The 24,268-nt window shown below is 55.3% G+C and overlaps 8 protein-coding genes across 8 annotated transcripts; 3 read left to right on the top strand and 5 right to left on the bottom strand.

Annotated features, from left to right (window-relative positions):
• Position 1: 1 nt before the first annotated feature.
• CH63R_12694 (origin recognition complex subunit Orc5) lies at positions 2-1,634 on the top strand (the record flags this gene model as incomplete). The annotated part of the gene is given in 3 exon segments (XM_018307668.1): positions 2-106; positions 182-577; positions 582-1,634. Coding segments are annotated over 3 exon segments (1,554 nt in total).
• A 501-nt stretch (positions 1,635-2,135) lies between these two features.
• CH63R_12693 (Triose-phosphate transporter) lies at positions 2,136-3,895 on the bottom strand (the record flags this gene model as incomplete). Its single annotated transcript, XM_018307667.1, has 2 exons — positions 2,136-3,407; positions 3,464-3,895. The coding sequence occupies 2 exons, from the start codon at positions 3,893-3,895 to the stop codon at positions 2,136-2,138; spliced, it is 1,704 nt and encodes a 567-aa protein (XP_018152084.1).
• A 1,000-nt stretch (positions 3,896-4,895) lies between these two features.
• On the top strand, positions 4,896-6,773 carry CH63R_12692 (Splicing factor 3b; the record flags this gene model as incomplete). Its single annotated transcript, XM_018307666.1, has 2 exons — positions 4,896-4,970; positions 5,034-6,773. 2 exons carry the CDS (start codon positions 4,896-4,898, stop codon positions 6,771-6,773), a joined length of 1,815 nt encoding a protein of 604 aa, XP_018152083.1.
• Positions 6,774-7,421: 648 nt separating this feature from the next.
• Positions 7,422-9,682, bottom strand: CH63R_12691 (uncharacterized protein; the record flags this gene model as incomplete). The annotated part of the gene is made up of 3 exons (XM_018307665.1): positions 7,422-7,541; positions 7,609-8,154; positions 8,210-9,682. The coding sequence occupies 3 exons, from the start codon at positions 9,680-9,682 to the stop codon at positions 7,422-7,424; spliced, it is 2,139 nt and encodes a 712-aa protein (XP_018152082.1).
• Positions 9,683-11,626: 1,944 nt separating this feature from the next.
• Positions 11,627-14,038, top strand: CH63R_12690 (uncharacterized protein; the record flags this gene model as incomplete). Its single annotated transcript, XM_018307664.1, has 1 exon — positions 11,627-14,038. One exon carries the CDS (start codon positions 11,627-11,629, stop codon positions 14,036-14,038), a length of 2,412 nt encoding a protein of 803 aa, XP_018152081.1.
• Positions 14,039-15,067: 1,029 nt separating this feature from the next.
• CH63R_12689 (Serine arginine repetitive matrix protein 1) lies at positions 15,068-16,653 on the bottom strand (the record flags this gene model as incomplete). Its single annotated transcript, XM_018307663.1, has 3 exons — positions 15,068-16,229; positions 16,390-16,493; positions 16,528-16,653. 3 exons carry the CDS (start codon positions 16,651-16,653, stop codon positions 15,068-15,070), a joined length of 1,392 nt encoding a protein of 463 aa, XP_018152080.1.
• A 1,852-nt stretch (positions 16,654-18,505) lies between these two features.
• On the bottom strand, positions 18,506-20,793 carry CH63R_12688 (Histone deacetylase; the record flags this gene model as incomplete). The annotated part of the gene is made up of 2 exons (XM_018307662.1): positions 18,506-18,825; positions 18,876-20,793. 2 exons carry the CDS (start codon positions 20,791-20,793, stop codon positions 18,506-18,508), a joined length of 2,238 nt encoding a protein of 745 aa, XP_018152079.1.
• A 1,430-nt stretch (positions 20,794-22,223) lies between these two features.
• Positions 22,224-23,569, bottom strand: CH63R_12687 (F-box domain-containing protein; the record flags this gene model as incomplete). Its single annotated transcript, XM_018307661.1, has 2 exons — positions 22,224-22,667; positions 22,724-23,569. 2 exons carry the CDS (start codon positions 23,567-23,569, stop codon positions 22,224-22,226), a joined length of 1,290 nt encoding a protein of 429 aa, XP_018152078.1.
• Between the last annotated feature and the right edge of the window lie 699 nt (positions 23,570-24,268).

Here is a 24,268-nt window from a genome sequence, read left to right as displayed (position 1 = left end):
GATGGCGTCACTCTTCCAGTTGCCAGAAGAGCTTCTTCTGTCTCCTCTGTATGAACGATTCCCCTGTCGAGAATATCAAATCCGATCTCTAGCCACCCTCCTCCATGTAAGTCAGAGCCCTTTCACCACCAAGGTCTTCCCTTGGCTGGCTTCAGGTGACCAATTTTGACTTGGATATTAGCCTACAGCAGCGCCTTGTCGGAACCTGGTCGTCTACGGCACCGAGGCCACCGGCAAGTCCGCCGTCGTCGAGGCCCTCCTGCAAACCCTCTCCAAAACCTCCGACAAGGAGCCAGAACCCGAACCGTCTCTCAAGTTCGCCATCATCAACTCCATACAATGCATCACAGGCCGGCACCTGTTCGAGAGGACCGTCGCCTCCGTAGTAGATGCCATACAATGGGAGGCGCCACCCAAGAAATGCGAGACTCTGGCGCAGCTGATGGTTGAGCTGTGCAAGATGCTCAAGTATACTCAACGGCCCGAAAGCTGGCGCCTTGTCCTCGTCTTTGACGCAGTCGACCGCCAGCGAGACGCTCCTCCAACGCTCCTCACTGCTCTAGCAAGACTATCCGAAGTAGTCAGTCACACATTTCCAACCCAATCCCTGCTACTGCGAGCTCCTGAACGCTTACTTTCTCCTCTTCACCAAGATACCCTGCCTGACTTGCGTCTTTATCGTCACCGCCCCTCCGCCGGGCTTCCTCCGCACCTCCTTCGCGCAGCATATCCAATTTCCAAATTACACCAAACAGGAATTCGTCAAGATTCTCTCCGCCACCCCGCCGCCGCCGACCCCGACGACCACACAGGACGACACAAACTTCCTCTGGACCCGCTTCTGCGGCGCCGTCTGCGATGCCCTCACGACATCGGCCTCCCGTACACTGCCCTCGTGCCGCCACAGCTGCGAGGCCCTTTGGCCGCGCTTCACCGCACCTATACTCGCGCGCACCCACGGCCCGCGCGAATTTTCCAAGCTCCTCATCGCCTCGCGCGTTCACTTCCAGGATGAGAGCCTCCTGAACCCGAGCATCGTTTTCGTCAAGCCCGGCGCGGCCTCATCGGCGACCGCCGTTAACGGCCATGGCCCGGGGCCCGCCGGGACGCCATCGAAGCACGCGACGGCGCAGCAGGCCATGAGCACCGCCACCGCCGACCTGACAACGCTGCTGCCCACCACGACGCGACTGTTGCTGCTGGCGGCGTACCTGGCATCGCACAACGCCGCCAAGCATGATCTGGTGCTCTTCTCGACCTACCACCACGGTCGACGCAAGCGTCGCGGCGGGGGTTTCGTGGCGCCGAAACGGGGCCGCCCCAGCAAACACAAAAAGATCTCGCGCAAGTTGCTCGGCGCGCATGCTTTCGTCCTCGAGCGCATGCTCGCCATCTTCGCGGCCCTACGATGCGAATGGGCCGCCGACGACGGGCTCGCCGCCGGGAGCGTGGTCGACGGGGACGTCGGCATGGCGATCTCGACCCTTGCGAGCTTGCGGTTGCTAATGAAGGTCGGCATGGCAGGTGATCCGATGGATCGGGGCGGCAAGTGGAGGATCAATGTGGGATGGGACGTCATCAGGGGCGTAGGGAGAAGCCTCGGTATCGAGGTGGAGGAATGGCTTGTCGACTAGGGCGAGGAGCATTGGGACACAATGTGCTACGTTAGATGCTGGGCGAATTTTTTCATGATTACATTACATGAAGGTCCTAGGTGAATCAATACCCGTTCCCAACTGTCTCAACGTTTGCCTGTAGTTGATGTCCCAGAAAACCTAGTTGTGACCCATCCGATGCAGTCGGGCGTGTTTTAATTACCACTAGACCATGAAGCCGAGACCCGCTTCTTTTATCCCCAACCGAATGCCCAAGGCTTTCCCATCTACCTTCCCGACATTACCCCTCCACTTGTGTCTAGATATAGTGCCCGGTGGAGGGTGGCCTCTTCTTTTTTCCCTCCTTACACTACTTCTTCCATCACAGTTAGCTTAAAGACAGATGACACGCATAACAAGCAGAGGTATAGGTTTCATCCATCCATAGTAGCCAAACCAGGGTGGCGCTGATCATGAATCGTACATTTGAAACCCCTACAAACCATCGCCCCCCAAAAGACAAGTTGTACATGTACCCGTTTACCGATCTCCAAACCGCCAGGTGTCTTCCTGCTTTGTGCCCGGTGCAAGCCAGGCGGCGTTACTCGCGCCGCGAGCTCGGCCGTTGCTAGGACCATCCGACTTTTTTGAATCTTCGCTCCTCCGAGGCGAGGGTCCGTTGCTGAAGGATTGGAACGGGCCGGCCGAGACCATGGGGCTCTCAAAGACCGGCGCATTCTGGCTCGCGCTGAACGCTTCCTTGGTGTTCAGGGGCAGGAGAGGCTCTTCCTTGATCTCCATCATCTTGGCCTTGCGATCCGCTTTGTCCCGGTCGTGAGTTCGGTCGTAGAGGTAAAGGCCAACAAAGGTCAGCAAGATGCCAACCCCCTGGAGAGGTGTCGTCTGGTTCCGGAACCAGATGATTGCGATGACAATGACAAAAACACGCTTGATCAGACTTGCAACGGAGTATGTTACTGGCGAAACCAGCGACAAGAGGACAAAGGCCAAAATGTTCTGTCCGAAATGGAAGGTGCCGTTGAATATAAACTCAATGGTCAAGCGGCCGTGGTCAAAGGATCCCGCTTTCTCGTTCAGGTCGACTGCTCCATCGTGGAGGACATCGCCGATGATCCCGGTGCCCTCGCTCCAGAACCAGATGGGGACCGTCAGGATGAAGGCCATGCCCGAGGAATAGCAGAGCAGGTTCAGCTTGTCGAGCTTTTGTGACCTCGCGGATTGGCCTTCGGCTTCGGCCTTGGCGGCTTCGTTGAAGAGACGTTTAGAGAAGATGTTCTGCGTCACGAAGATGATGGTGGCTAGGAGAGCGTACAGAATGCCCAAAAGCTCGCCGCTGTACTTGTTGTGCTTGCCGGAGCAAGCTAGCATAACCCCGAGAGTCAAGGGGACCAGTGACAAATAGGTGTTGATCGAATACCGAATGTTAAACACCAGCCTGTAGGCCAGAACCGTGAACAGGGGAGAGAGGCCCTTGATTGTGTGGACGAGCGAGACGGGTATCTTTGACGTCGCTGTCGAGCTTAACAAATGGCCGAAGATCTGGAATGCGGCAAGAGGCAAAGTGGTCGTGATGACGTCGCGGGACGGGTAGCGGATACCATGCTTGAGGGCTGGTATCGTAGTCCTGAGGCTTGGGAAGATGTTGGCGAGCCAGGCGAATAGAATACAGTAAGTCGCTACGAAAGCGAATTGGATGAGGGTGAGGGTCGCGGGTTTGTCAAACGCCGTCAGGATGGATTTCGAGGAAGTGTTGGTCAGGGCAGACGAGGTGTACCACAGAACACAGAGCGCCTACGATGCGATCGTCAGCGTCAACATAGTGACAAAGCTGCGAGCAATGCACTTACAATCAGTTTGGGAGAGACAGGAGCTCGCAGCGCATCGGCTATTTCATGAGCGTTCTGGCCAACGCTTCCACCTCTCGTCCGGATGTTGTGAATGGCATCGCCCAGACTCTTCTGCCTGCCGTGGCCGTGCCGTGTTGCCGGCAACTGGCCTGCTGCTCCTCCCCATCTTACCCCACGACCCTGAAGACTTTCCTTTCGAGGCTGCCAGCGGTCGCCACTGGTGGTCGCGCCTGGGAGCGCATAGCCGTTCGTCTTTGCAGGGCTCGTGGCCCTTGAGCCGTTGGTGAGGTAGGAGTCGATGTGGTCGGGAAACTTCTCCATGCCGCCGTTGGCAGAGAGGTTGTCGGTGTCGCTGTGCGATCTTGGTGAGTACTGCGATCGATTGACCGAAGAGGTTTGTATCGTAGAGCCGGAGGTGGTGGAGTGAGGCATGACGCGAACACCGGGGAAATTTGGCGGGGACAGATTCTGGTATCAAGACAAAGGTACTGATAATGCGTAATGGTACTGGGTAGATGGAGCAAGTTTAGTACTTTCTGCGTAGCACCTTGGACCTTTCCCCCTTGGATTGCAAACGAGTGACTTTTTGCGGCAACAATGCGCGAGAAACTTAGAGCTGGATGAGGTCAAGCATTATTCGGGCTTTGTGGGAAGTCGATATCGGATGGGACCGCGCTCTGATGATAGTCATTCAGGCGTTGTCGTTCGCATAGAAAAGTCTCGAGCCAGGGCGGCGGCATCCGTAATCTTAGACAGGTAGGGGAGCTGTCCTCTTCTCAATCAATCGGAAATCCCACGGTGCTGCATCAGCGCCTGGGAATGGCTAGTTTTCAGTGGCTGGCTGAGCGAATCCCTGCATAGCCAGGGGCAGAAACGCGGCAACGCCCCCCACGGTGCCCACATCGGCATAGGTAAACCAAGTAAAGCCGCTGGCAAGACCGGCACAATGGGCTGGCAGCTGCACGGCGCGGGCGGGTGGTCCTGTGGAGTGTGGTGCAGCTGGCTGGATTATCCGTAGTGCCGTCCTCCGAGAGACTACAACATGGACCGGCAGGCTAGCGCCGAGTCGGGTCCAAGCTTCCCGTACCGCAGCCACTCGCTGGTCAGGCCGGTCTCTTGTAAAATCAAAGACCCATTTTAATCAGCCTCCAAAAGTTTGGCGCGGTCGTCGTCGCATCGCCAGTCGCCTCAAGGCTGCTAGCCCATCAATACACCCTCCCTCTCCCACATACAACCTGCCCATCTTATCGTGATCTGTTTCTGTCCTCCTCCTCCGCCGTGCGCCTCGCAGGTGAATTCTTGTTTTGCGGTCCCCTCAAAGCATGCGCCCTCGCCGAGACCCGAGACGATTTATTATAAGCGGACTGATCTGCTACGTTGTTACCCAAGCCACACCAAACGCCTTCCGATCAACAGTGCATTTCGATCCAAGATGGCGGCCCCAAAGATGACGAAGAACCAAATGCGGAGGGCGAAGAAGAAGGAGCTGAAGAAGACACAGGTAGAGGTGCGTTTCTTGAGTAGTGTTTTGTTGTGCGCGTGACCGAAACTGACATTGGAGAACAACCAGACCGCGTCGAAAACCCCCGAGCCCAATGACGAGAAGAAGCCTGAGGAGGCCGACACCCAAGAGAAGGCTGGCGAAGAGCTCGAAGTTAAGAAGGACGCCGAAACCAGCGTCAATGGTGTAGCCGATGGCCCGGCCGAAGACGACGTCGACCTCGACGACGAGAGATTTGCCGCGTTCAAGGACATTTTCTCAAAGTTTGGGGTCTCATTAGACGAGGACGAAGTGGCGAAAGAGGCCAATGCCGGTAATCAGGGCGAGGTGATATGGGACGACGACGACATTCCCAGCGAGGACGAGGAGGCCACGGGACAGACCAAGCTCTCCAAGAAGAAGCGGAAGCAGCTCAACAAGCTCTCTATTGCGGAGCTCAAGGCGCTGGTCAAGATCCCCGACGTGGTCGAGTGGCAGGACACATCGTCTTCGGATCCGCGACTGCTCGTGCAGATCAAGGCTCAGAGGAACGTGGTCCCGGTTCCCGGTCACTGGCAGCTCAAGAGAGAATACCTGTCTTCGAAGCGAGGTATCGAGAAGCCGCCCTTCCGGCTACCAAAGTTCATTGCCGAGACGGGCATCACGGAAATGCGTGATGCTGTCTTGGAGAAGCAGGAACAACAGTCACTGAAGCAGAAGCAGCGCGAGCGCGTTGCCCCCAAAATGGGCAAGCTGGACATCGACTATCAGAAACTCTACGACGCATTCTTCCGTTTCCAAACCAAGCCCGAGCTGACGCGGTTCGGCGAGGTATACTACGAGGGCAAAGAAAGCGAGGTTGATTTCCAGCACTTCAGACCAGGTGAGCTGACCGAAGCTACAAAGGAGGCTCTGGGCATGCCCCCAGGCGCCCCCCCGCCGTGGCTCATCAACCAGCAGCGTTTCGGCCCCCCTCCATCATATCCCACTATGAAAATTCCCGGACTCAACGCGCCGCCGCCACCAGGCGGGTCGTGGGGATTTCACCCCGGCGGCTGGGGCAAGCCTCCCGTCGACGAGTTCAACCGACCTCTCTACGGCGGTGACGTCTTCGGTCTCACAAACCAGGCCGGCGCGCAGGTGGCGCCTCCAGTTGCCCAACCCCTGGGTACCAGTGAACCCGTGGAGAAGACGCTCTGGGGTGAGCTTCAGCCCCGCGACGAGGAGTCTGAAGAGGAGGAATCGGAAGACGAATCAGAAGACGAAGAGGAGGAAGACGCGGACGTCCCCGGCGGTCTTGCGACACCGAGCGGTATCGAGACCTCGGGCGGCATGGTCTCGTCCGTACCGACAGACTACCCCGGCCAGGGCGTCGAGACCTCCGTGGCGGGCGAGATGGACCTGCGGAAGCAGAGGCGCGGCTTCGATACAGAGGAGAGCTCGCACCCTCGCTCCGCGTACCAGGTCATCCCCGAGCGGCAGCAGCGCACCGAGGGTTTCTTCGGCAGCGACAGGGTGTACGATCTCAACCAGCAAAAAGGCGCCGGCAACGTGCCGGTCCTCGGCCAGGAGGACGACAGCCGCAAGCGCAAGAAGCCCGGCGACGTCGACGTCGCGCTCGACCCGGACGCGCTGCAGAGCCACGACGGTATTAGCAAGGACGAGTTGCGACGCCGTTTCGAGGAGGGCAAGCGTGAGGAGGGCATCGGCGCCAAGTGGGCGTATGAGGAGGACCTGTCGGAGATGATTGCGCAGGAGTCGAGGAAGAGGCAAAAGGTGGACGAGAAGCGCAACGACGAGAAAAAGAAGCAGAGCAAGTACAGGTTTTAGAGACACAGCGATGGAAGCTTATCCCACCTGTCCACTCTCTTGGCTCTCTATGTAATGGTATGCTTTTCTGGTGAACTGGCGAATGCCCTGAAGTCTGATGTTTTTGATTTTCTCTACTTCCCCCCATACCTGCGCATTATGGCAGCGGCGCTAGGCTGGCATCCAATACTTAAAAAAAAAAAATTGTCTGCAAGTTGAGGGTTGTCTTCGAGTCTTGCGTTATTGTATCTTCGAACGCGTCCAAATCCGCTTCGTCAGCGCTGGTGCTGGTATAAACGTCTCAATGCGGCTACAGTCATTCAAACATCGGCCCCAGGGCGCGTGAAGAAGACATTTATTTGTCAATTAGTTATCATTCAGGAGTGAAGTCAATTACTAATCATGTCCAACGCCTGTAGGTGTCTATACCTACTGGGCATCTCTCAGTCATCATGCTACGCCAAATGCCTAATGCAGGTAGATGCATCCGCTTGCTAGCTATCAAAGGTGGGAGCCTCCTAAAGCTCAACACCCTCCTCTCCTGAAACCACCAAACATCAAATATCTCTTATAAACAAGCGCGTTTTTGGCTCAAGGGTGTGCTTGGCCTTTGGCACTGGATCCGGCTTTGGCTTTGGTTCTTCTACTGGTTACTGGTTGCTGGATCTCCTAAATGTGCTCCGCAACTTGTGTATCAAAGCACTGGTTACAAACCCAGTCAGGATCCTCGATGTTCATCTTTGCGTTCTCTCTTATGCAATCCGAATGATAGAGACGCTTCGCGCAGTCCTATTTTGTTCATGTTAGCGGAAGTTCCTTTACATGCCACCATTTGAGCAGTCAAAACAGAACATACAGAGTTGGCACACAGCAGCAACCTTGGTCCGAGGACGACGAGTCCACAGACCTGGCAACCACCAGCGCTCTTCCTAACGTGGGGCCCCTGCGGTGGTTCCTTAGGTGCCGCTGCGGGGTGTTTGCCGTTCTCCATGCCAAGCCTCTTCCTGCAAGCAGCAATGTGCTTGAGGGCTTCCTCGACAGTCTCATGATCGAGGCTGCCTCGGACTAAGAGGTATGTAAGATGCTTTCCAAACTCCAGCATGCGGGAAGGAGACGAAAGCAACCAGTCCGATTTGATCTTGACGAAGCTCAGCCAGGCAGGAGAGAAATAAATGTTTGATGTGATGCGCTTCGCGAGCATGAACTTGTCCCATTCCTGCATGTACTCCATCTCGTCGGGCGGGACATCTGAGAAATCTGCAAGGGCGTCTCGATGCCACTGGATAAGCCATTCATGGCTAGCTTCTGGCTTTCTGTACTCGGTGCCTGGTTGTAACTCGGCCCTGGTAATCGGGTCATACAGCGGCTGCCCGATATCCGGAATGATCAATTTCGAAGGAGCCTAGGTATGCCATGTGAGCAGTGTCTCTCGCGGAAACGTCAGAGACAGAACAAACCTGTGCGGGCTTGGTGAGCGGCTGTCTGCTAGACCGGCCGCCCAGAGGCGCAGCTCCTGCTGTGCTCTTGTCCTCAGTCTCGAAGCGGGAAGTCACAAATGATAGGTTTCCTTCGGCAAATTGGTCCAAGTCGAACGCCTTGGTGGGTCGGCGGAGAGCGAACGGCTCCGGACCGAACGAATATGTTTCGTAACGATGCGCGACCTCGAACTCTGCGCCTTTCGTACGGGACTGCGGGCGGTATTCATACTCGTCATGTAGGCTTATGAGATGCGCGTGAAGCTGGGGAAAAGAGCCATGTGGCATGCCGCATGTGATGCAGCGGTAGGAATCCAGGCAGACTTTTTCGCTGGGCAGGTAATAGGTAACGCTGCCTTCCTCGACAGCGCTCGTGGCCCCGCGTTTCTTACGTTTCTTGTCCTTTCCTTGAGCCTTGTCACTGAGAACTTTCAGGTTGTAGTTTTTGGTGGCGCCGCGCACTCGAAGCGATCGGTTGGGTGTGAGTTCTTCTTCGGCCTCTTCATCGCCATGGGCATCTCCATTGACATAGCTGTTGCTAAGGGCTCTGACTGGAGTTCCAGGGGGGCTCTCATACGGCGGCTCAATGATGGTATCAGTGGCTTCGTAGACCAGAGTGTCCTGCCCAGACACAGTGATGGAGGGTTCGACGCCTGATTCCACAGCCCGAATCTGACCTGCCTCGAAGGCGGTGGCCCACGAAGCGTCCACGTCGATGACGTGGTCCGTTGGTGCGAGCAACTGTGGACTCTTCTTGACTTTGAGGTTCAGCAACGTCCGCCGCCTGGAAAACAGGTCAGACGAGGCGGCCGTGAGCACCCAATGTATGGTGTCTGACTGCCGAGAAGAGGCATGCTCATCGCCGGAAGGGTTGTTGATAATGATGGGCGGCCAGAAGGTTGGGCCAGCGGCCTCCAGCTCGACGCAAAGGCGATAAGAATCAGCTAGGTCGAAGGAGCCGTCATCATCGCGGTTGATACGCATGCTGTCTTCGGGGATATAAAAGGGGCGCGGCAGGCCTATGCGGGCCATGCGGTATGGTCCGCCGGGATCCTTGAAAGATCTGATATCACACAGTTGACTGTTACAGTACAACAGGACGTCGCCAGCGTTTGTCACGTGTGAAAGTGAGACCTTGCACCGTGCTTTGAGGTTGACGACATCATCGGAAGAGGCGGCGGCGACCCTCTTCGAGGCCTTGTGAAAGATACGGTTGACTTGGACGCGCAGATTGCGCTGCAGATCGCCGACGTCTCGAGCTTGGAAGATCTGGTCTGCGAGTTGGTGGTCGGCGTCAAAGCAGCGGCGCTTGGTCGGGCGGCCGTCGTTGTGGCCATTGGGAACATCTCCGGAAGCGGCGGCCTTTTGAGCCGACGACTGAGTATTGCCCATGCCTTGCAAGATGTTCCTCTGAAGAAACGGGGTACTGCGCTGGCGCCGCGAAGGAAGCGTCATAGCTGGCGAAGGGGGACCATGAGAAGGTAGACAGAAGAGACAGGTCTCGTTTTGTGTTTCCGAGTAAGGCTAAAGAAGATTGAACGACTTCAATCGGCCTTGGGCGCGGTAGCCCCTTGCTTCGCAAGCCCACTTGGACGGGGTGAAAAGGAGTAGGATAGTCTTTAGTGCGGGTGGCTCATTGAAGGCTTTCGGGTAAGAGCCAAAGTCTTATGACGAGGAATGAACGTGTTTTCAACCCCCCCCGTCATTGATCGCGTCTGGAAAGCGAAGGCCCTACCTGCCCGATGACCACTGCTTCCTTCTGTCCCCCTCCCTTCTCTGGTAGAGCGTTCAAACGTGGTGTTGTGCTCACAAGTTAGTTGTTGTGATGTGATGAGAGATGCGACTGGGTGGCCAGCACGAAGGTGGGACCGGGACAGACGCGACGTTGCTCTGGCTGGAGAGAGTAAGTAAGGTTAGGCCGAGATGGCTGGCTGCTGTGGCAAGCGGGAGAGAAAGTAAGAAGAAAAATGAGTGAAACCAGATCCTAAACGGGCGTTCAAGGGCTAGAAAAAGTGAGTTTCAGGCTGGGGAAAAAAAGGCGGCGCGTTCTTGACGGTTGGCAGGTAGGTAGGTACGCAAGTAGGGGGGATTGACTACCTACCTAGGAGGGAGGCGCTTTACAGGCAGCGAGACGTGGAAGCCGAAGCGCGTCGCCGTTGACGGCTCACGTAACGTGGAAACCCGGCTCCGAAACCAATTAACCTGGGCCGTAGGCCTTCAAGCTTAACTGTCACTGGTCAGCACAGCACAACAGCAAAGCACGACAGCACTTTCCGGCTGTTGAGTTGCTGGGAAAGGAAAATCCGATTATTACACGTTCTGATTCGCTGTCGGTGGAACCGAGTGGGTCCACTTCTCGTAGGCGAAGCGGAAAGCACCCGAAGGAGGAAACTGCTTGGGCAACGCCCGAATCGAGTTGGACCTGCTTTCCCGAGTTCCAGAATCCTCCCTCCCTGTCTTGCTAGACTTTTCGTTGTTGTCTTCTGTCCTCTCGTGCCAACTTGCACTTTGACATGGCAATTTCACCATCCGCACAGAACCACGACCTTTGCCATGCAGTCGAAAGCTGGGCATTACTTCCCATTTTGCCTGCGGCAAGGCCAAATGACCACCTCGTCTCATTTCCTCTGGGTTAAAGCCGCACACATTTGCTCCGCGCAGCCTCTTATTGTTGTTCTGCTTTCACTCTCTGCTTTGCGGGGCGGAGGAGCACTGTCAGGCTATGCCAGACAGTGAGCAGATTTTCAGAGTCGAGTGGCCGAACGGAAGAACTGCCAGAGAAGGAGAACACCGTGCATGGTGCACGCCGTTGTTCGAAGCGATGCACAGACCATACGTTTGCGGTGTTCCTTGACAAGTGTCCAGGCAGCCTTGAGCAGCAGCTCGCTAGTGCAAGGCTGCAAATGTACCTGCTGCTGTTGGTTCGGTCACTGCCATAGTGCCATTGCATCTGCCCCACCAACCCCGACTCCAACGCAAAGCACCCAGAATGGAATGGTGAACCTTCTTCGACCTCGATCCTTCCCAAACCTTCTAAACCTTGATATCTCCTCGACAGTCTGCAGTACCTCTTCCTCTTTCTCTACTTGCGCATCCTCTATGTGCGCGCGGTTCATTACGCATGTGGTTTTCAGTCATCGTCTAGCATCTCGCGGCCTCGACCGTCCCTGTCGCAAACGTCATCGTCCGACAATCAGAAGCGCTATGCGCTAGGTCTCGCAATTACTTTGGTCGCCTCGCCGAAAACCCTGACCATTTTCTTCCTTTAGGACACAATTTTCGCGCAACGCTATATTACAGGTAAGACTGGATTGTGGACTCTCATGGCTCAAGATGTTGCTTACATGCAAACCCGCAACGCAGGCTTTCCTTCAGCCTTCACACATCCCTGCCTGCGCCATGGCCCCAAAACGTCAAGCCGCGGCAACTTCGATGCCTCGCCGCAACCCAGCTCGCAACGCCGAAACCTCCTCTGCTCCCGATCAGATTCGCGTTACCAAGCCTCGAGTCCGATCCAACACTGTCAAACCCGCTGCAGCCTCCGCCAGCAGGACTCGAACCTCCACTCGAACCCAGAGATTGTCGTACGTTGGAATGGACTCGTCTGACGATGAGCTGTCGGCTGCGATAGAGAACGAAGACTTCGATGCTGTATCTCCCCAGATTTCCAAGTCGACTACACATCGGGGCGCCCGAATAGGAACTGCTGCTGCGCCCAGATCCTCTCACACAGGCGCCAATGACGACAGTGGTCCAAAGGCTACCTCCACCAGACGCAAGCCGGCTGCCTCTACCCGCGGCTCTGGCCCAAGGAAAGGGAGAAGACAAACAGCTAAGGCCTCGCCGCGCAGAACCGGCAATCGCGACTCATCCGACGAACAAGACGAAGGCGGATCCGCGGACGACTTTTCTTGCGCAAAAGCTACACCGAAAGCTTCTCCAGCAAAGTCGGGTCGCAGCAAGCATCCGCCGAAGGATATAGAACCCGAGACTGATTCCACGAGTTCTGTCATTCCCAACTGGTTGAATCCCCAGATTGAGCACTCGATCTGGGTTCAAATCTTTCAATATGCTGCAGTCTCTGGCGACGAGCAGGATACCCTAGATATCAACTGGATTCTTCGTACTGCTCGGGTTTGTCGACAATTCGCAGACCCAGCTCTGACCGTTCTCTACAAGTGCCCACCTATCCGAGATGAGATCAAAGCGTTCGGGCTTGTAGAGTTGCTTGAGAAGTCGCCATCCTTGACGACTGTCAACTATCGGGCAAGAATCGAGGCGCTTCACATCGATGTGCGACTTGTGTCGCTGCAAGGGCTTACCTCTCCGCTCAAGCTGATGCAAAACTTATCACGACTTTCAGAAGTGCTGCTTGTTCATGGATACGACCAAGCCCCGTATCGACTGCTCAAGGAATCAATCAAATGGACTTACCCTCCGGAGCTTTTCCAGGCGTTTGAGGTGTCGCCAACTGCGCATGTTGAGGCGGGAGACAAGACCACCATAACACGGCTTCGTACATGGCAGTGGAGCTCCAGACTCATGGACAAGGATTGGGAAGCCGGCCTCACGAGAATCAAGCAGGTCCATCAAATGCCCAGCTTCGCCTCTCTACGCAAGGTGAAGTATGTCAACTACCAAATGCCGTCAATTCGACTGGACAAAGACCCAAGCTCCAATCCCGAGCTGCAGATGGAAGATGAAAGGTCCGTGGCTCTGCTTGCAGACTCCATCTCGGCCTTGGGAAACCTCGAGGACCTGATCTTCGAGTCTTCAACGATAGTCGGATCGTCTTTGTTCGCTCTTCTACCAGCAAAGTTGAAGCGTCTTGAGCTGGTCAACTGCGCAGAAGTCATCGCCGAAGATTTCAGCCTGTTCTTGGTCACCAAAGGACACCAACTGGAATCGCTTGTCCTACACCACAACCGCTCGCTCAATCTGGGCTTTCTCACGGTTCTCGGTTCTGCTTGTCCGCATCTCAAAGAATTACGAATGAATCTTCAGTACTTCAGTCTATTGGAGACAATTGATGATACTCTGCCGTCGTACGATACATTGTTACTCCCCGAACAGGTGCCCAGTTGGCCGGTATCTTTGCAGTTTGTCCACTTGGAGAACCTTCGTCACTGGAGCTCCGATGCCACCGACACAAAGGCCGCCGAAGCATTCCTTCAGTCTTTCATAGACAGCGCCCGTAACCTACCGGATCTTCGACACATTTCGATCAAGGCAATGCTGAACATTTCATGGCGGTCACGCAGCGAGTTCCGCCGATCATGGCAAGAAAAGTTCGAAAATATCTTTCTACGACGTAGCCCCGACCCAGAACCGCGCTTCAATCTGCTACGCCGGCCGCTTCCTGTCGAGTCACCGTCTTCCCTGACTGGTACGAAGCGAAGACCGAAGAAAACGCATACAGAACCCTCTCGTCGAAGCAATCGTATTGTGCCGCGTACATCAAGCACCTCTTCCCTTGCTAGCAGTGCGTCGAAGGGGCTTCGTGGTCAACAGCGGAAGCCCCAGTCGTATCTTGAGCCTGATAGCGATGAGTTTGACTCGGACGGCGACTTCGACATGGGGGTATCCACGCAAGGCGCGCACGAAGACGGTGCCAATGAGAACACACAAGGCTCGGCCACAGATGCTCCAGCATCTGACGGGACTTTTGTTCAGGGCATGTGCACTGTCGTCGACATCAGCATCGACAACCAGAAACCAAGGGAGCATCAATACAGCATGGACGACTTCCTCAACGATGAGAGGGACTTTGAGTCGGATGGCGACTGGAACGGTGACATGGATTTCGAGTAGGGCTAATTATCTCTATCACTTTCCAAGCTGGAATTGGTGCTTGGCCTTGGCGTTCAGTGTCGACCGATTCGAGGCTGTTTCGGTGCGCGAGGTTTCATCCACCACTGTAACATGATACAACTTGACTGGTCTTTTGCGCACACATCGATACACGCGCGTAAACACACACAAACACACACACTTTTGGTCTGTTATTACGGAATTCGGCGACCCGGTCAACAACTTTGTTCGGCGTATATGGGAAAGGCTGAGAGGGACTCGCCTGGTTGGTCGGTTTCGGACGGAATGATGGAAACGGGTTATGGTTATGAAATGAGAGAGGCCTCCCGTTGACCTGGGCCACGAAACGCACTCTTTCGAGGTGCGATCATTGACAATACGGTTTCTCCTTACTTAGTGTACTGAAACAGTTAACGACGATGAGGACTGGATTGCGGGATAGAAAACTCGCTGCCACAATGACTGGTTTTCTTCCATTGGTGAACCTAGGTCGTCTCCATGATGAAAAGACCCACATGCACTTTTGGCAGAGATACGCACAAGGGGAGGTGACGAATGGATAATCGAGTGCCTTTGGAGGGTTTACATATCCTACCTTGACAGTTTCGTCAGTTGGAGCACGGCGCTGCACTTCTCGCCATCGGAATCTTCAAATACGCTGTTCATGTCGATAGAAGAATCTCTCCTTAGTCCAACCATGGATACACTTGGTTACTCATGGCGATGAGCTCACCTCTTACGCTTTCACCCCAATGGCCCTCTCCTGCACAAACAGTGACCGAGTGAGTCTGTCCCAAATTGCTAGTCGATTACAACCTTTCGATGGGGGTATCGTGAAGCTCTAACTAAGCCAACCTACAGATTACAACAACGTATTTCGTACATGCAAAACAACTCAAGTAATAGCAATGGTGGTGGCAGTGGTACATCATCGCCGTCGCCGTCCTACCGACATTCTGTCGTCGTTAAATCCCTGACTTCTGAAACAGGAGGAGAAGGGGGGGCCCTCCCAATGAACCCGTTCACTCTTTAAAAGGCAGCACCGCCGACACCCTCACCGGCCAAATTGTTGAGGCTCTGCTCACTGAGATCCACCCTCGTCTTCCATGCCTTGGACTCCATCTCGAGCTTGTCCCACATCTGGAGACTCTGCCGCAGCTTGTCCTCCTTAGTGTCCAGATCCGCGCGTGCCTTCTCCTCTTCCGCCTTGAGCTTCTTGTAGTGCGGCTCGATGTCCCTCGTGATGCCCGTGGTCGTCGGAAGCAGAGAGGGGTCAATCTTGCCTCCGGGGATGATAGGGGGGAGTGTCGCAAGCATGCTCTGGGCCAAGGTTGGCCGAGCACCTCCAGCACCGTGCTGTGATGAAGGACCGGTGGGAGGGTTGAAGGCCTTGGGTGCAGGAGAGGGGTTTGATGAGATGCTGTTAGAAGGGTTGGCGCGTGGCCCGGTTGGGATGGTAGATGGTGTGGATGAGGGTGACGTTGTAGGGACAGGAGCTTGACGAGGCGACGGGCCTGACCATGAACCTCGTCCACCACGGGCACTGTATCCGCCACCCCTCGGCGGAGCCACGTAGCCACGAGGGCCAGCCGGGGGGATAGTGGGACTGGTGGCGTCTGCTCGCGGGGGTGGCACGCTCGGAGTCTGCGGGTGTCTAGGTGGCTGGACAGCTGGTGAGCCGGCGGGCGCAGAGAAGTTTCGGGTCGCAGCAGGACCGGTCGGAGGAGCACGTAAAGCGGCAGGGCCTCGAGGTGGCGTCTTTGCTACCGTGGGGGCCGGTTCTTGGGGGGGGGCAACGGCGACGGCGGCGGCGGCAGGCTTGGGTGCTTCGCGATTCGTCGTCGTCGTAACCGTCGAGGACGATGATGCGGCAGAAGCACCGCCCGTCTGTAGAGGTGTGGGCGCCCGCTCCCGCTCTCGCTGCTGCGGCTGCGGCTGCGGCTGCTCCCGCTCCCGTTCGACACGCTCCCCACGCTCCCTCGATTGCGGCCGCGATCGTGCTCGGATGGAAGGAGGATGCGGTGACGACTTGCCTGAAGCTGATCGAGACGTGATCGCTGACGAGATGCCAGAATCTCGGGGCGGCGACGCCCGTCTGTAAGAAGATCCTATATATCTCTCACCGCCGCGGCGGCTCGTGCTACGAGACCGTGGACGGTAGCCACCCCGGGGTGCTGGCGGTGGCGACCTCCTGGGCGGAGGGGTTCTATCCCGAGGAGGGACCCTGTCGCGGCCGTAAGGCGAACGCGACCGTCTTCTAGCAGCTAATGAGACTTGAGCCTGCGGAAAGGGGGGCAACGATCGATACCTGTCGTCCCGCCGATCAAGGTCCCTGTCTCTCTCTCTCTCACGTTCCCTGTCTCTCATGTCGCGGCGCGGCGGCGATCTGGCACGATCGCTTCTTTCGTCCCGGATAGCGGGCGATCTTCCAATGGGACTGCGTCGCCTCGACGGGCTACGTCTCGGCGAGGGCCGTCTCACAGGCGGACTCCGGGTACGGTCCCGTCTGCGCCAGGTATCGCTCTGAGGGCGCGGGTCCCGATCCCTCGATCGATCACGCCGGTACCGCTCAGCGCTGCGCGATCGGCGACGCGCGGGGGATCGTCCAGGGACATAGCTGTCCGATGCCAAGGGCGGTGTGCGGGCGCGCTCTCTGTCGCGGTCCCGGGAGCGTGGTCTGTCTCTATCTCTGTCCCTGATGTCCCTAATGTCCCTGATGTCTCTGGTGTCTCTGGTGTCTCGATCTCGGTCTCTATCACGGTCTCTAGATCGTGGCCTTTCTCTGTCACGGTCGCGGTCACGATCTCGGTCTCGTTCGCGATCTCTCAGAGGGCTTCTGGCTCGTCGAGGAGAGCGGTCTCCGCCGCCGCCACCTCCTCCGCGGGGGAAAGGCCTCCAGGATTCGCCAGCGCCATATCTAGTGACCTCGCCGTCCTCGTACCTATCCGTTTTCATCAGCATTTTCGCTCCCTGGCAACCTGAGCGCAAGGTGATATTGCCCAAAAACACGGAGGTAACTCTCGGCCGGCTGGCTGCGCTTTGGGGCTGACGCGCAGGGAGTGATCCAGCAAGCGTCGGTCATAGCAGGCAGGGAACAGCGATCGCGGGTGGAGAAGCCGTCAACCGAACGCAATGGGATCTCTAGACACCGCTTCGTGGAGAAGACAACCGGGGAGTGTATCCATCGATAGCGAAGGCTGGGCTCGGCCGGGACGAACAGGGTAGGGAGAGAAGGAGATCTGAATAGAGAGAGCGTCACTCACCTGCTTCTACGGTCGCGGTCCATGGCGTACGGCGTTGGTTATCTCGGAGAAGTAACGGACTGTACCCAACTCGCGACGACTTGCTCGGTGATCGTGATAGCGCGCCGCTCGTTGGCGGTGTTGAGAGGGCCGGAGTAGGTGCGCAGACGCCAAACAGTCCTGGATGGAGCAGGAGCAGGGTTGCTTGCAAACGGCACCAGAGATTGATTGGGCCGACCCTTGGAAGTTGTACGAAGTACCCACAAAGCGGCGTTACTTCCTCGCCGGATAAGATAAGCAGACAGCGCCGCACTGGCCAACAGCAAAGTGCATTTGGACGACACGCTGAGCTTGTGGCGTCTTCTTATGACTGGAACCAATCAAAACCCGGAGGTCTGACGCATGGCCGGGGTCTAAAGTGGTATGCCGGAGAGGTTAGAATAAGACACATCCACGATGAGACGACCCCAAAGGGACAATACAGACGGTTTCTTATTGATTCATTCTCGATTCTCACATACAAACAAATATAACTAACTAGCAGGTGGTTTTCTCCATGCTGTAGACGAGCTTTCCTCATTAACAGGACTGTTTCGTTATACATACGCATTGTAGGGCTAACAAATTTAGATGGTATTGTGAAGAATTTGAGGTCCAGATATGGCAAAAAAACAGAACCCGAGGAAAGGCTTTGCCAATCGTGGTGAGGATTTGAGCCTCACGCGGGGGTCGAACCCGCAACCTTGAGATTAAGAGTCTCACGCTCTACCGATTGAGCTAGCAAGGCGGGACATTTATGAGTGGATCCGGAGACCCATTGTTGGTGATGGTGCTCAGATCCAGACTGTTGACGCTCAGGGACACCTTGCAGCTGCCCGTCTGCCCAAGACCTGGAGTAAGTCGCCGTGCTGAGAGGTCTATACTGTCGATAACTGGCGGCTGGGTAGGTACAGACGATATTGTCTTTCTTTGAGGGACTGCATTCACGACTACTGTCCTGCACTCACAGCCTCCTCGCAAAAAATCATTTCCCTTTTCCAGATCGTCTGTTCTTCATCGTTTGCTAGTAACCGCCTTGCACCTCCCGGTCTTCCGCGCCATACGGTGCTCCGACAGCCCCTTATGTAAATCCACTGCACAGAATGCGTCGTCCCTCGTGCCAAGTCGATGCTTAGTCCCTTCAGGTGATCGATACTCCAGCGCTCACCTCCCAGCTTCCATTTATTCAAGTCATCTTGTCGTCTTCGGTGGTATCTCCGTTCTGGCGAATCGCTAGCATCTCCAACATCCATTTTTGGACCTCCCCAGCATGCGTTTGCATCATCTTCTGAACACCGTTGGCCTCACTACGGATGACCGTGCCAAATCGTCGTTTAGTCACTCTGCGCAGCGTGTCCTCGCTGTTCCAGCATGGGTGATCATGCGAGACGTAAATCTGTGAGTGCCCCTTGTACCACGTCGCCAGCTCGTTATCGACATCGGACTTCACTGGTCTCAACATCCCTTCGACGAAGCAGGCAACTCCGGCAACACGCGCTTTGCAATCTGTCAAAAGTGGTTAGTATGAAATTTTCGTTGTGGTGAACAACACATACCTCGACCGGTCAAAAGCGCCCTGACTCCACTGTACGACCGACCCACACCGATGAGTAGTATATCGTCGGCGTCCTCATAGAGCTGCAGGTAGTTGTCCCAAAGATAGTTCGCCAACTCTTGGAGCTCGTTCAGCAGGTCCTTGTCTGCTGTTCGGGGACTGTACGGGTCCATGTCCTCATCTCGTGATACTTTGCTAGGCACGTTGACGTCCATGACTGCAATCCCTTTTTCGACAGCCCAGTCAATGTATTGCGCAACACTATCGACAATCCAGGCGTTGTGGGATTCAACATGACTATCAATCACATCCGGTTGCGCGAGCAATGCTGGTGGGTCGTGGATGATGACAAGGATACGACGCGCACTGGGAATATCAGGAGTTACGAGGACCTGATTCTCATAGGATTTGAACAAAAGATCCCGCTGGATGAAGAGGGGAATCATCTGGTGACGTTGTGCAAGGTTCTGCCGTTGGCCTAGCCTGATGTGGTCGTGGAGTCTGGTCGCGTTGAGATCTTGGATATCAGGCACTGGAACAATGCCTGGTCTCATGCACTCCCAGTAGGGTGCCTGGTAGCTCTGGACTTTGGCAAGAACCCTGGCAGCGTCCTTGTTGAGCATGGGAATCTCCATCTTCGGTGGCGGCTCGCCCATCAACGTTCGAGCAACAGCCACGGCGGATGTCGATATAGCCTGCAAGTTGTAGCCACCTTCCAAGCATACAGCAACCTTGCCGTCCGCCAGAGACATTAGCATATGCGTCATGTGCGCGTAGCAGGTCGGTGTCACGAAGCACCCGCCGAGCTCATCTCCGGCAGCAGCGTCGAATCCGGCGGAGATAACGACTAGATCGGGGTTGAATTCTTTGGCGATGGGCATGATGATCTTTTGAAAGGCAGCCATATACTCGCCGTCTCCCATGCCTTGGTCGTGCCATCCAATATTGATGTTCTTGCCAAGACCAGGCCCTGTACCGCAGTGCTCTAGACCGCCATCGGGTATTTCTTGGTTGTCGGGCTTGCCAGGATAAAAGATCCCATTCTGGTAAACGTGGAGGGAGACGTAGAGAACGTTCGGGTCGTCGTAGAATATGTTCTGGATGCCGTTGCCGTGGTGGACATCCCAGTCAAGGATGAGAACCTTTCGACAGTCCTCCGGGTACTCTTGCTGACAGATCTTGACGGCGACGGGCACGTTGTTGAAGAAGCAGAAACCGAGCGGCTGATCGTACTCGGCGTGGTGGCCAGGCGGTCTGATGATAGCAAAGGCATTTTTAACGTTGCCTTCCACGACATGCTTGCAGGTGTCGATGGCACCACCGCAGGATAGGAGGGCGGCAGTGAAAGTAAGACTGCCAACGTAGAGCGATGCACGGCCTTGGTCGTAATGCCGACTCGTGTCGCGCAACTCCGTGTAGTTCATCTTTGACAGGCTCTCAACCCAGTGGTAGTGCAGCGGAGTGTGTGTGGTAAGGATCTCTTCTTTCGTTGCCTCACGAGTGCCGATTCTCCACATGTACTTGGTTGGGGTATCTCTCATAACGTCGGCGATCTTACTCTCTGGGCCGGTGTAGACCAGACCGGCCCTTTTGAAGGCTTTGTAGATCTCCTCTATCCGACGAGGATCCTCCGGGTGATGAGGTGTGGTGCCGAAGTCGGCATTGACATGAAGCTTCATGCGGTCATCATAACAACATGCTGTCGGCAAAAGACCTCGTCTGCGCAGCTGGTTCATAACCTGCTGGTCTGCGTCTTCGTCCAAGTCGTCGAAGTCGTCCTCATCTTCGTCGTCGGGAGACGTCGAGTTATCGTTTTTGGGCTCTCCTCCAGCAGGCGTAGTCACACCATTGGGAGTGGTTGTGTGATTTGACGGCCTATCGTCCCCGCCCATGACAACGTCTTGGTCGCCGCCTTCCATGGTGCAGAGGCAGGTTTCGACTCACCCGTCAAGGCTTGGGTCAGCCTGACCAGGAGATGCGCAAGTCGGAATGAGATGTTTGAAACAGATGAGAGATACTCTTGTGACTTGAAAACAGAACGTAGCCCGCGCCGGCTGGTAAGTCGTAGGCTCAAGCCAGTGAAAGTTTCAAAGCTCGACGAGTACTACTAGGGCTGATCAGATTGGGGCTTCTTCAGATCGATGACTGGCCGACTGATGCTCATAAGAAGGCGCTATAAGCTGGCTCAGATGACTTGCTCAGAAGAGTATGAGGTCCTACTGCAGTGTCAGTAGAGTAGAGGCTGAGCGTAAGTTCTGACAAGGGCAGTATATATAGGACGCCAGCTGAACCATCAAAAACCTGAGAGATTTCCTTCAGAATAAGATGGATCAGAAATAAGCACATGCGTAGGCAAAACTGTGTAAGGGAGCTCGGGGTCTGGGGATATCTCTTTGTTGCCTGGCTCTGATAAAAGAGCAACAATGTGAGAAGGAAGGCAGGCACGGCCAAGGATACGCCTTCCTCGCCGGACCATTTGGTCTGGAACAAGAGGCCATCGAAATGAAGTCTTGCGCATAGGGATGAAAGAACCCGAACAGCTCAGAGACCAGTTACTGACCTTGGGAGCTGAGGGAGCAAATGGCTGGTGTTCGAGATGGGATCAAAGATGAGATGGGACAAGCTGGGGTAGCTGTAGGCCTGTCTGCTCCTGGCGCAAGTCGGATTATAGCTGAGCGCTCTGAGGTCCGAGGTCGGATACCGGGTACGAGGAACGAGACGGGCAAGTTGATTACAGGAGAAGAGGAGGCTGGAGATGCGCGCAAAGACAATGCGCCGCGCTGATGGAACGAAGTCGTCGTGTAGGAAACTATTAGGCGGGTGGCCGGGTGTGAGTGAGTGAACAAGATGGCAGAGAGGCTTGGGCCACTGACAAGGCGGGAGCTGGCCACAAGCCGCCGCCTTGCAGAGCGCACCCGCCACAGGTTACCCCCTGTACGCCGCAGCCTTGCACTAAAAGACAAGTGAGTCCGCAACCCACTAATTGCCGTGTTCCCATTTAAGGCAAGTTCAGTAACAGCTCTTCGCAGACTGCCCACCTCTTGCTTGGCTTTCGTAGATATGTTATCTACCTAAGTAGGTGCCAGGTGGTCATAACATCTCCGACTTGAGTACCTAAGGTAGGCAGATAATACAAGGTCCTCGTCCAAGTAGCCATCGCCGCCTACAAAAGGTGCCTGAGCATTGAAATTAGTCCTTGCCGCGGTGACTTGCCAGGCCACTTTACGAACACTTCGGATGCGCCGAGGTACATCGGGGAGCCCATAGTAAACCTGACAGAATCTACGATCGCCAATTCATAATCTATTCTATAGAATGGCCAATGAATTTGAACCTCGGGTTTCACCGCTCAAGAGTCCCGCCAGCCTTGGAAGTGACTCCGCTCCGCGAGAGCTCGACCGTCGTCCCCGGGAGGAGCCCAGTTCCCAATAGGACGCCGGAAAGCTCCTGGGGGTGGAATCGAGCCATAACGGCTGCCATCACGACTAAGCCGCTCATCAACATCGGAATCGTCAGGATGCACGATACCACCTGCACTGCTCAAATCGGCCATATCATATAGCCATGGTCGCTCGCCTGCCGCCGCCTGGACCGCGGCCACGAGAGATTCTCGGTCTTGAGAGAAGGCGGGGTGCCTGAGGTTTACATCCGTCACCAGTCGCTTTCGAGGGTAATTAAATAAGTTCTGAAAGTAGAACATCAGGTCTCTGGGATCAAGCTTGGCATATGTGTCCACGATGCGCTCGCGGATACTGCTCTCAATCATCGTTTCAAGCGGACTGCTTTCGTCGACCTGCCCGTTGCGTCGTCAGCGTGAGAACCGTATCTTGCTCTCAATGTAGCACTTACCGGCTCTAGATTCTGCTCAAGATTGGGGTAAATATAGTGTCTGACAAGGTCCTTCATTGACAGGAAGAGGTCCATCAACTCCATCAACTCGCGAGTCGGATAAAGTCTCATGTGACTGACCCGCACATCATTGACGAACGGTTCCGGCTGACCACTCCGAGGCCGGGGAAGCTCGCCGTGAAAGTAATAGGCGTATAGCCACCAACGATAGAGAGCACGGCGAAGTTTGAACCTCTCTGCTTCACTGAGTTGGCGACAATCTTCAGGCGCCGTGAACCAGTGAAGCTGAGGGAAAAGCTCTTCCCATCGTCGTACCAACAAGCAATACTTCAGCAAGGAACTTAAGTCTCTGTCGACTAGCGTGACTGACCGCCGCGGCGGCAAGGGGCTTTTCTTGGCTAGGGTTCCGCCGTCAAGGATACTGGCAAGCACCGCATGCTCGGGGGCCATGCTCTGGCTGTGCTGGATACCACCGCTAGACAAAGTTATGCCCGTCATGTCGCCTGGAAACCGTCTGAAAACGACCCTTCGCGGCTGGAAAGTATCTCCGTACTGAAACATATCCCGGTCCGATGCCGTGAAGACTTGAAGCAACTCTGGAAACGGGCTGAATTCTCGCTCAAGAACGGGCAGCAGGACGACCGCCTTGTTCCTCTTCAGAAGTCCGTGGAAAAGGGTATTGACCTGAGCCAAAGAGAAAATACTTTCCACGTCAAGTTGTTGGTATATGTCGAATATGATCTCGAGCGGCAAGCCTTCGAGACCGTTCAGCTTGCCCAAGTCGCAGTCTGGCGAGTCCGACTGCACGTGCGAAGCTCCAAAAAGGGAAGAGTATGTTGACGACATCGCAAAGGCAGCTTGCGACTGTCTACAACGATCTATGTTTAGGTCGCAATAAGGAGTGTCGATGAAGTGTGATTAGTACGGGGATTTCTGAGTTAAACGTCGGTGTGTAACTATCAAGGGATAGGGTGTGTGAAATGGTTGGAGCAACTGATAAGGACCAATCTTTTGAGTTGATCTTTGTTCTTTCTTCGGCGATGAATTCGGACAAACTTCGTCAAAAATGCAACAGATAGCAGTCGGTAGCGAAGATGAATTGATTTGGTTCTATCCACGTATCAGACGAAGGCTGTCTCGATAGAATATCGTACAACTCACTGGTGCTTTCCAACATATTACTCTAGGAAGTACCCTGCTGAGGATAGTTCTTGAATAACCAGCTTATATCCTGGCTTGTTTCTCCCGTACTGCTTGCTGGTTTGGGGACAGAAATTGTCCAGGTACTGGCAAGGAAGCTAGCTAATCGACTGATCGTCTAGCGTTGGTGTCGTGGAAGAGCTCTTATTTCCTAGAGAGCTGCCAGTGGTGAGAAAACAGATCAGGGTCTAGTAAGGAGACGGAACGTTGGTTTCGAATGGAAGAACACCCCTGCTGGCCTCGCGGCGGATGACAAAAGTGACCAGCGAGGTGTGCGATTGGTATGTTTACTTTCTGACAACCCCGGCGTAGGGGTTATCGAGAATGGCGCAGCTGTATACCGGC

This window comes from Colletotrichum higginsianum, chromosome 9 (genome assembly GCF_001672515.1).
Source record: "Colletotrichum higginsianum IMI 349063 chromosome 9, whole genome shotgun sequence".
In the NCBI taxonomy this organism is placed as follows: domain Eukaryota; kingdom Fungi; phylum Ascomycota; class Sordariomycetes; order Glomerellales; family Glomerellaceae; genus Colletotrichum; species Colletotrichum higginsianum.
Note: the sequence above shows the minus strand (reverse complement) of the source record. Positions and strands in the feature narration are given on the sequence as shown.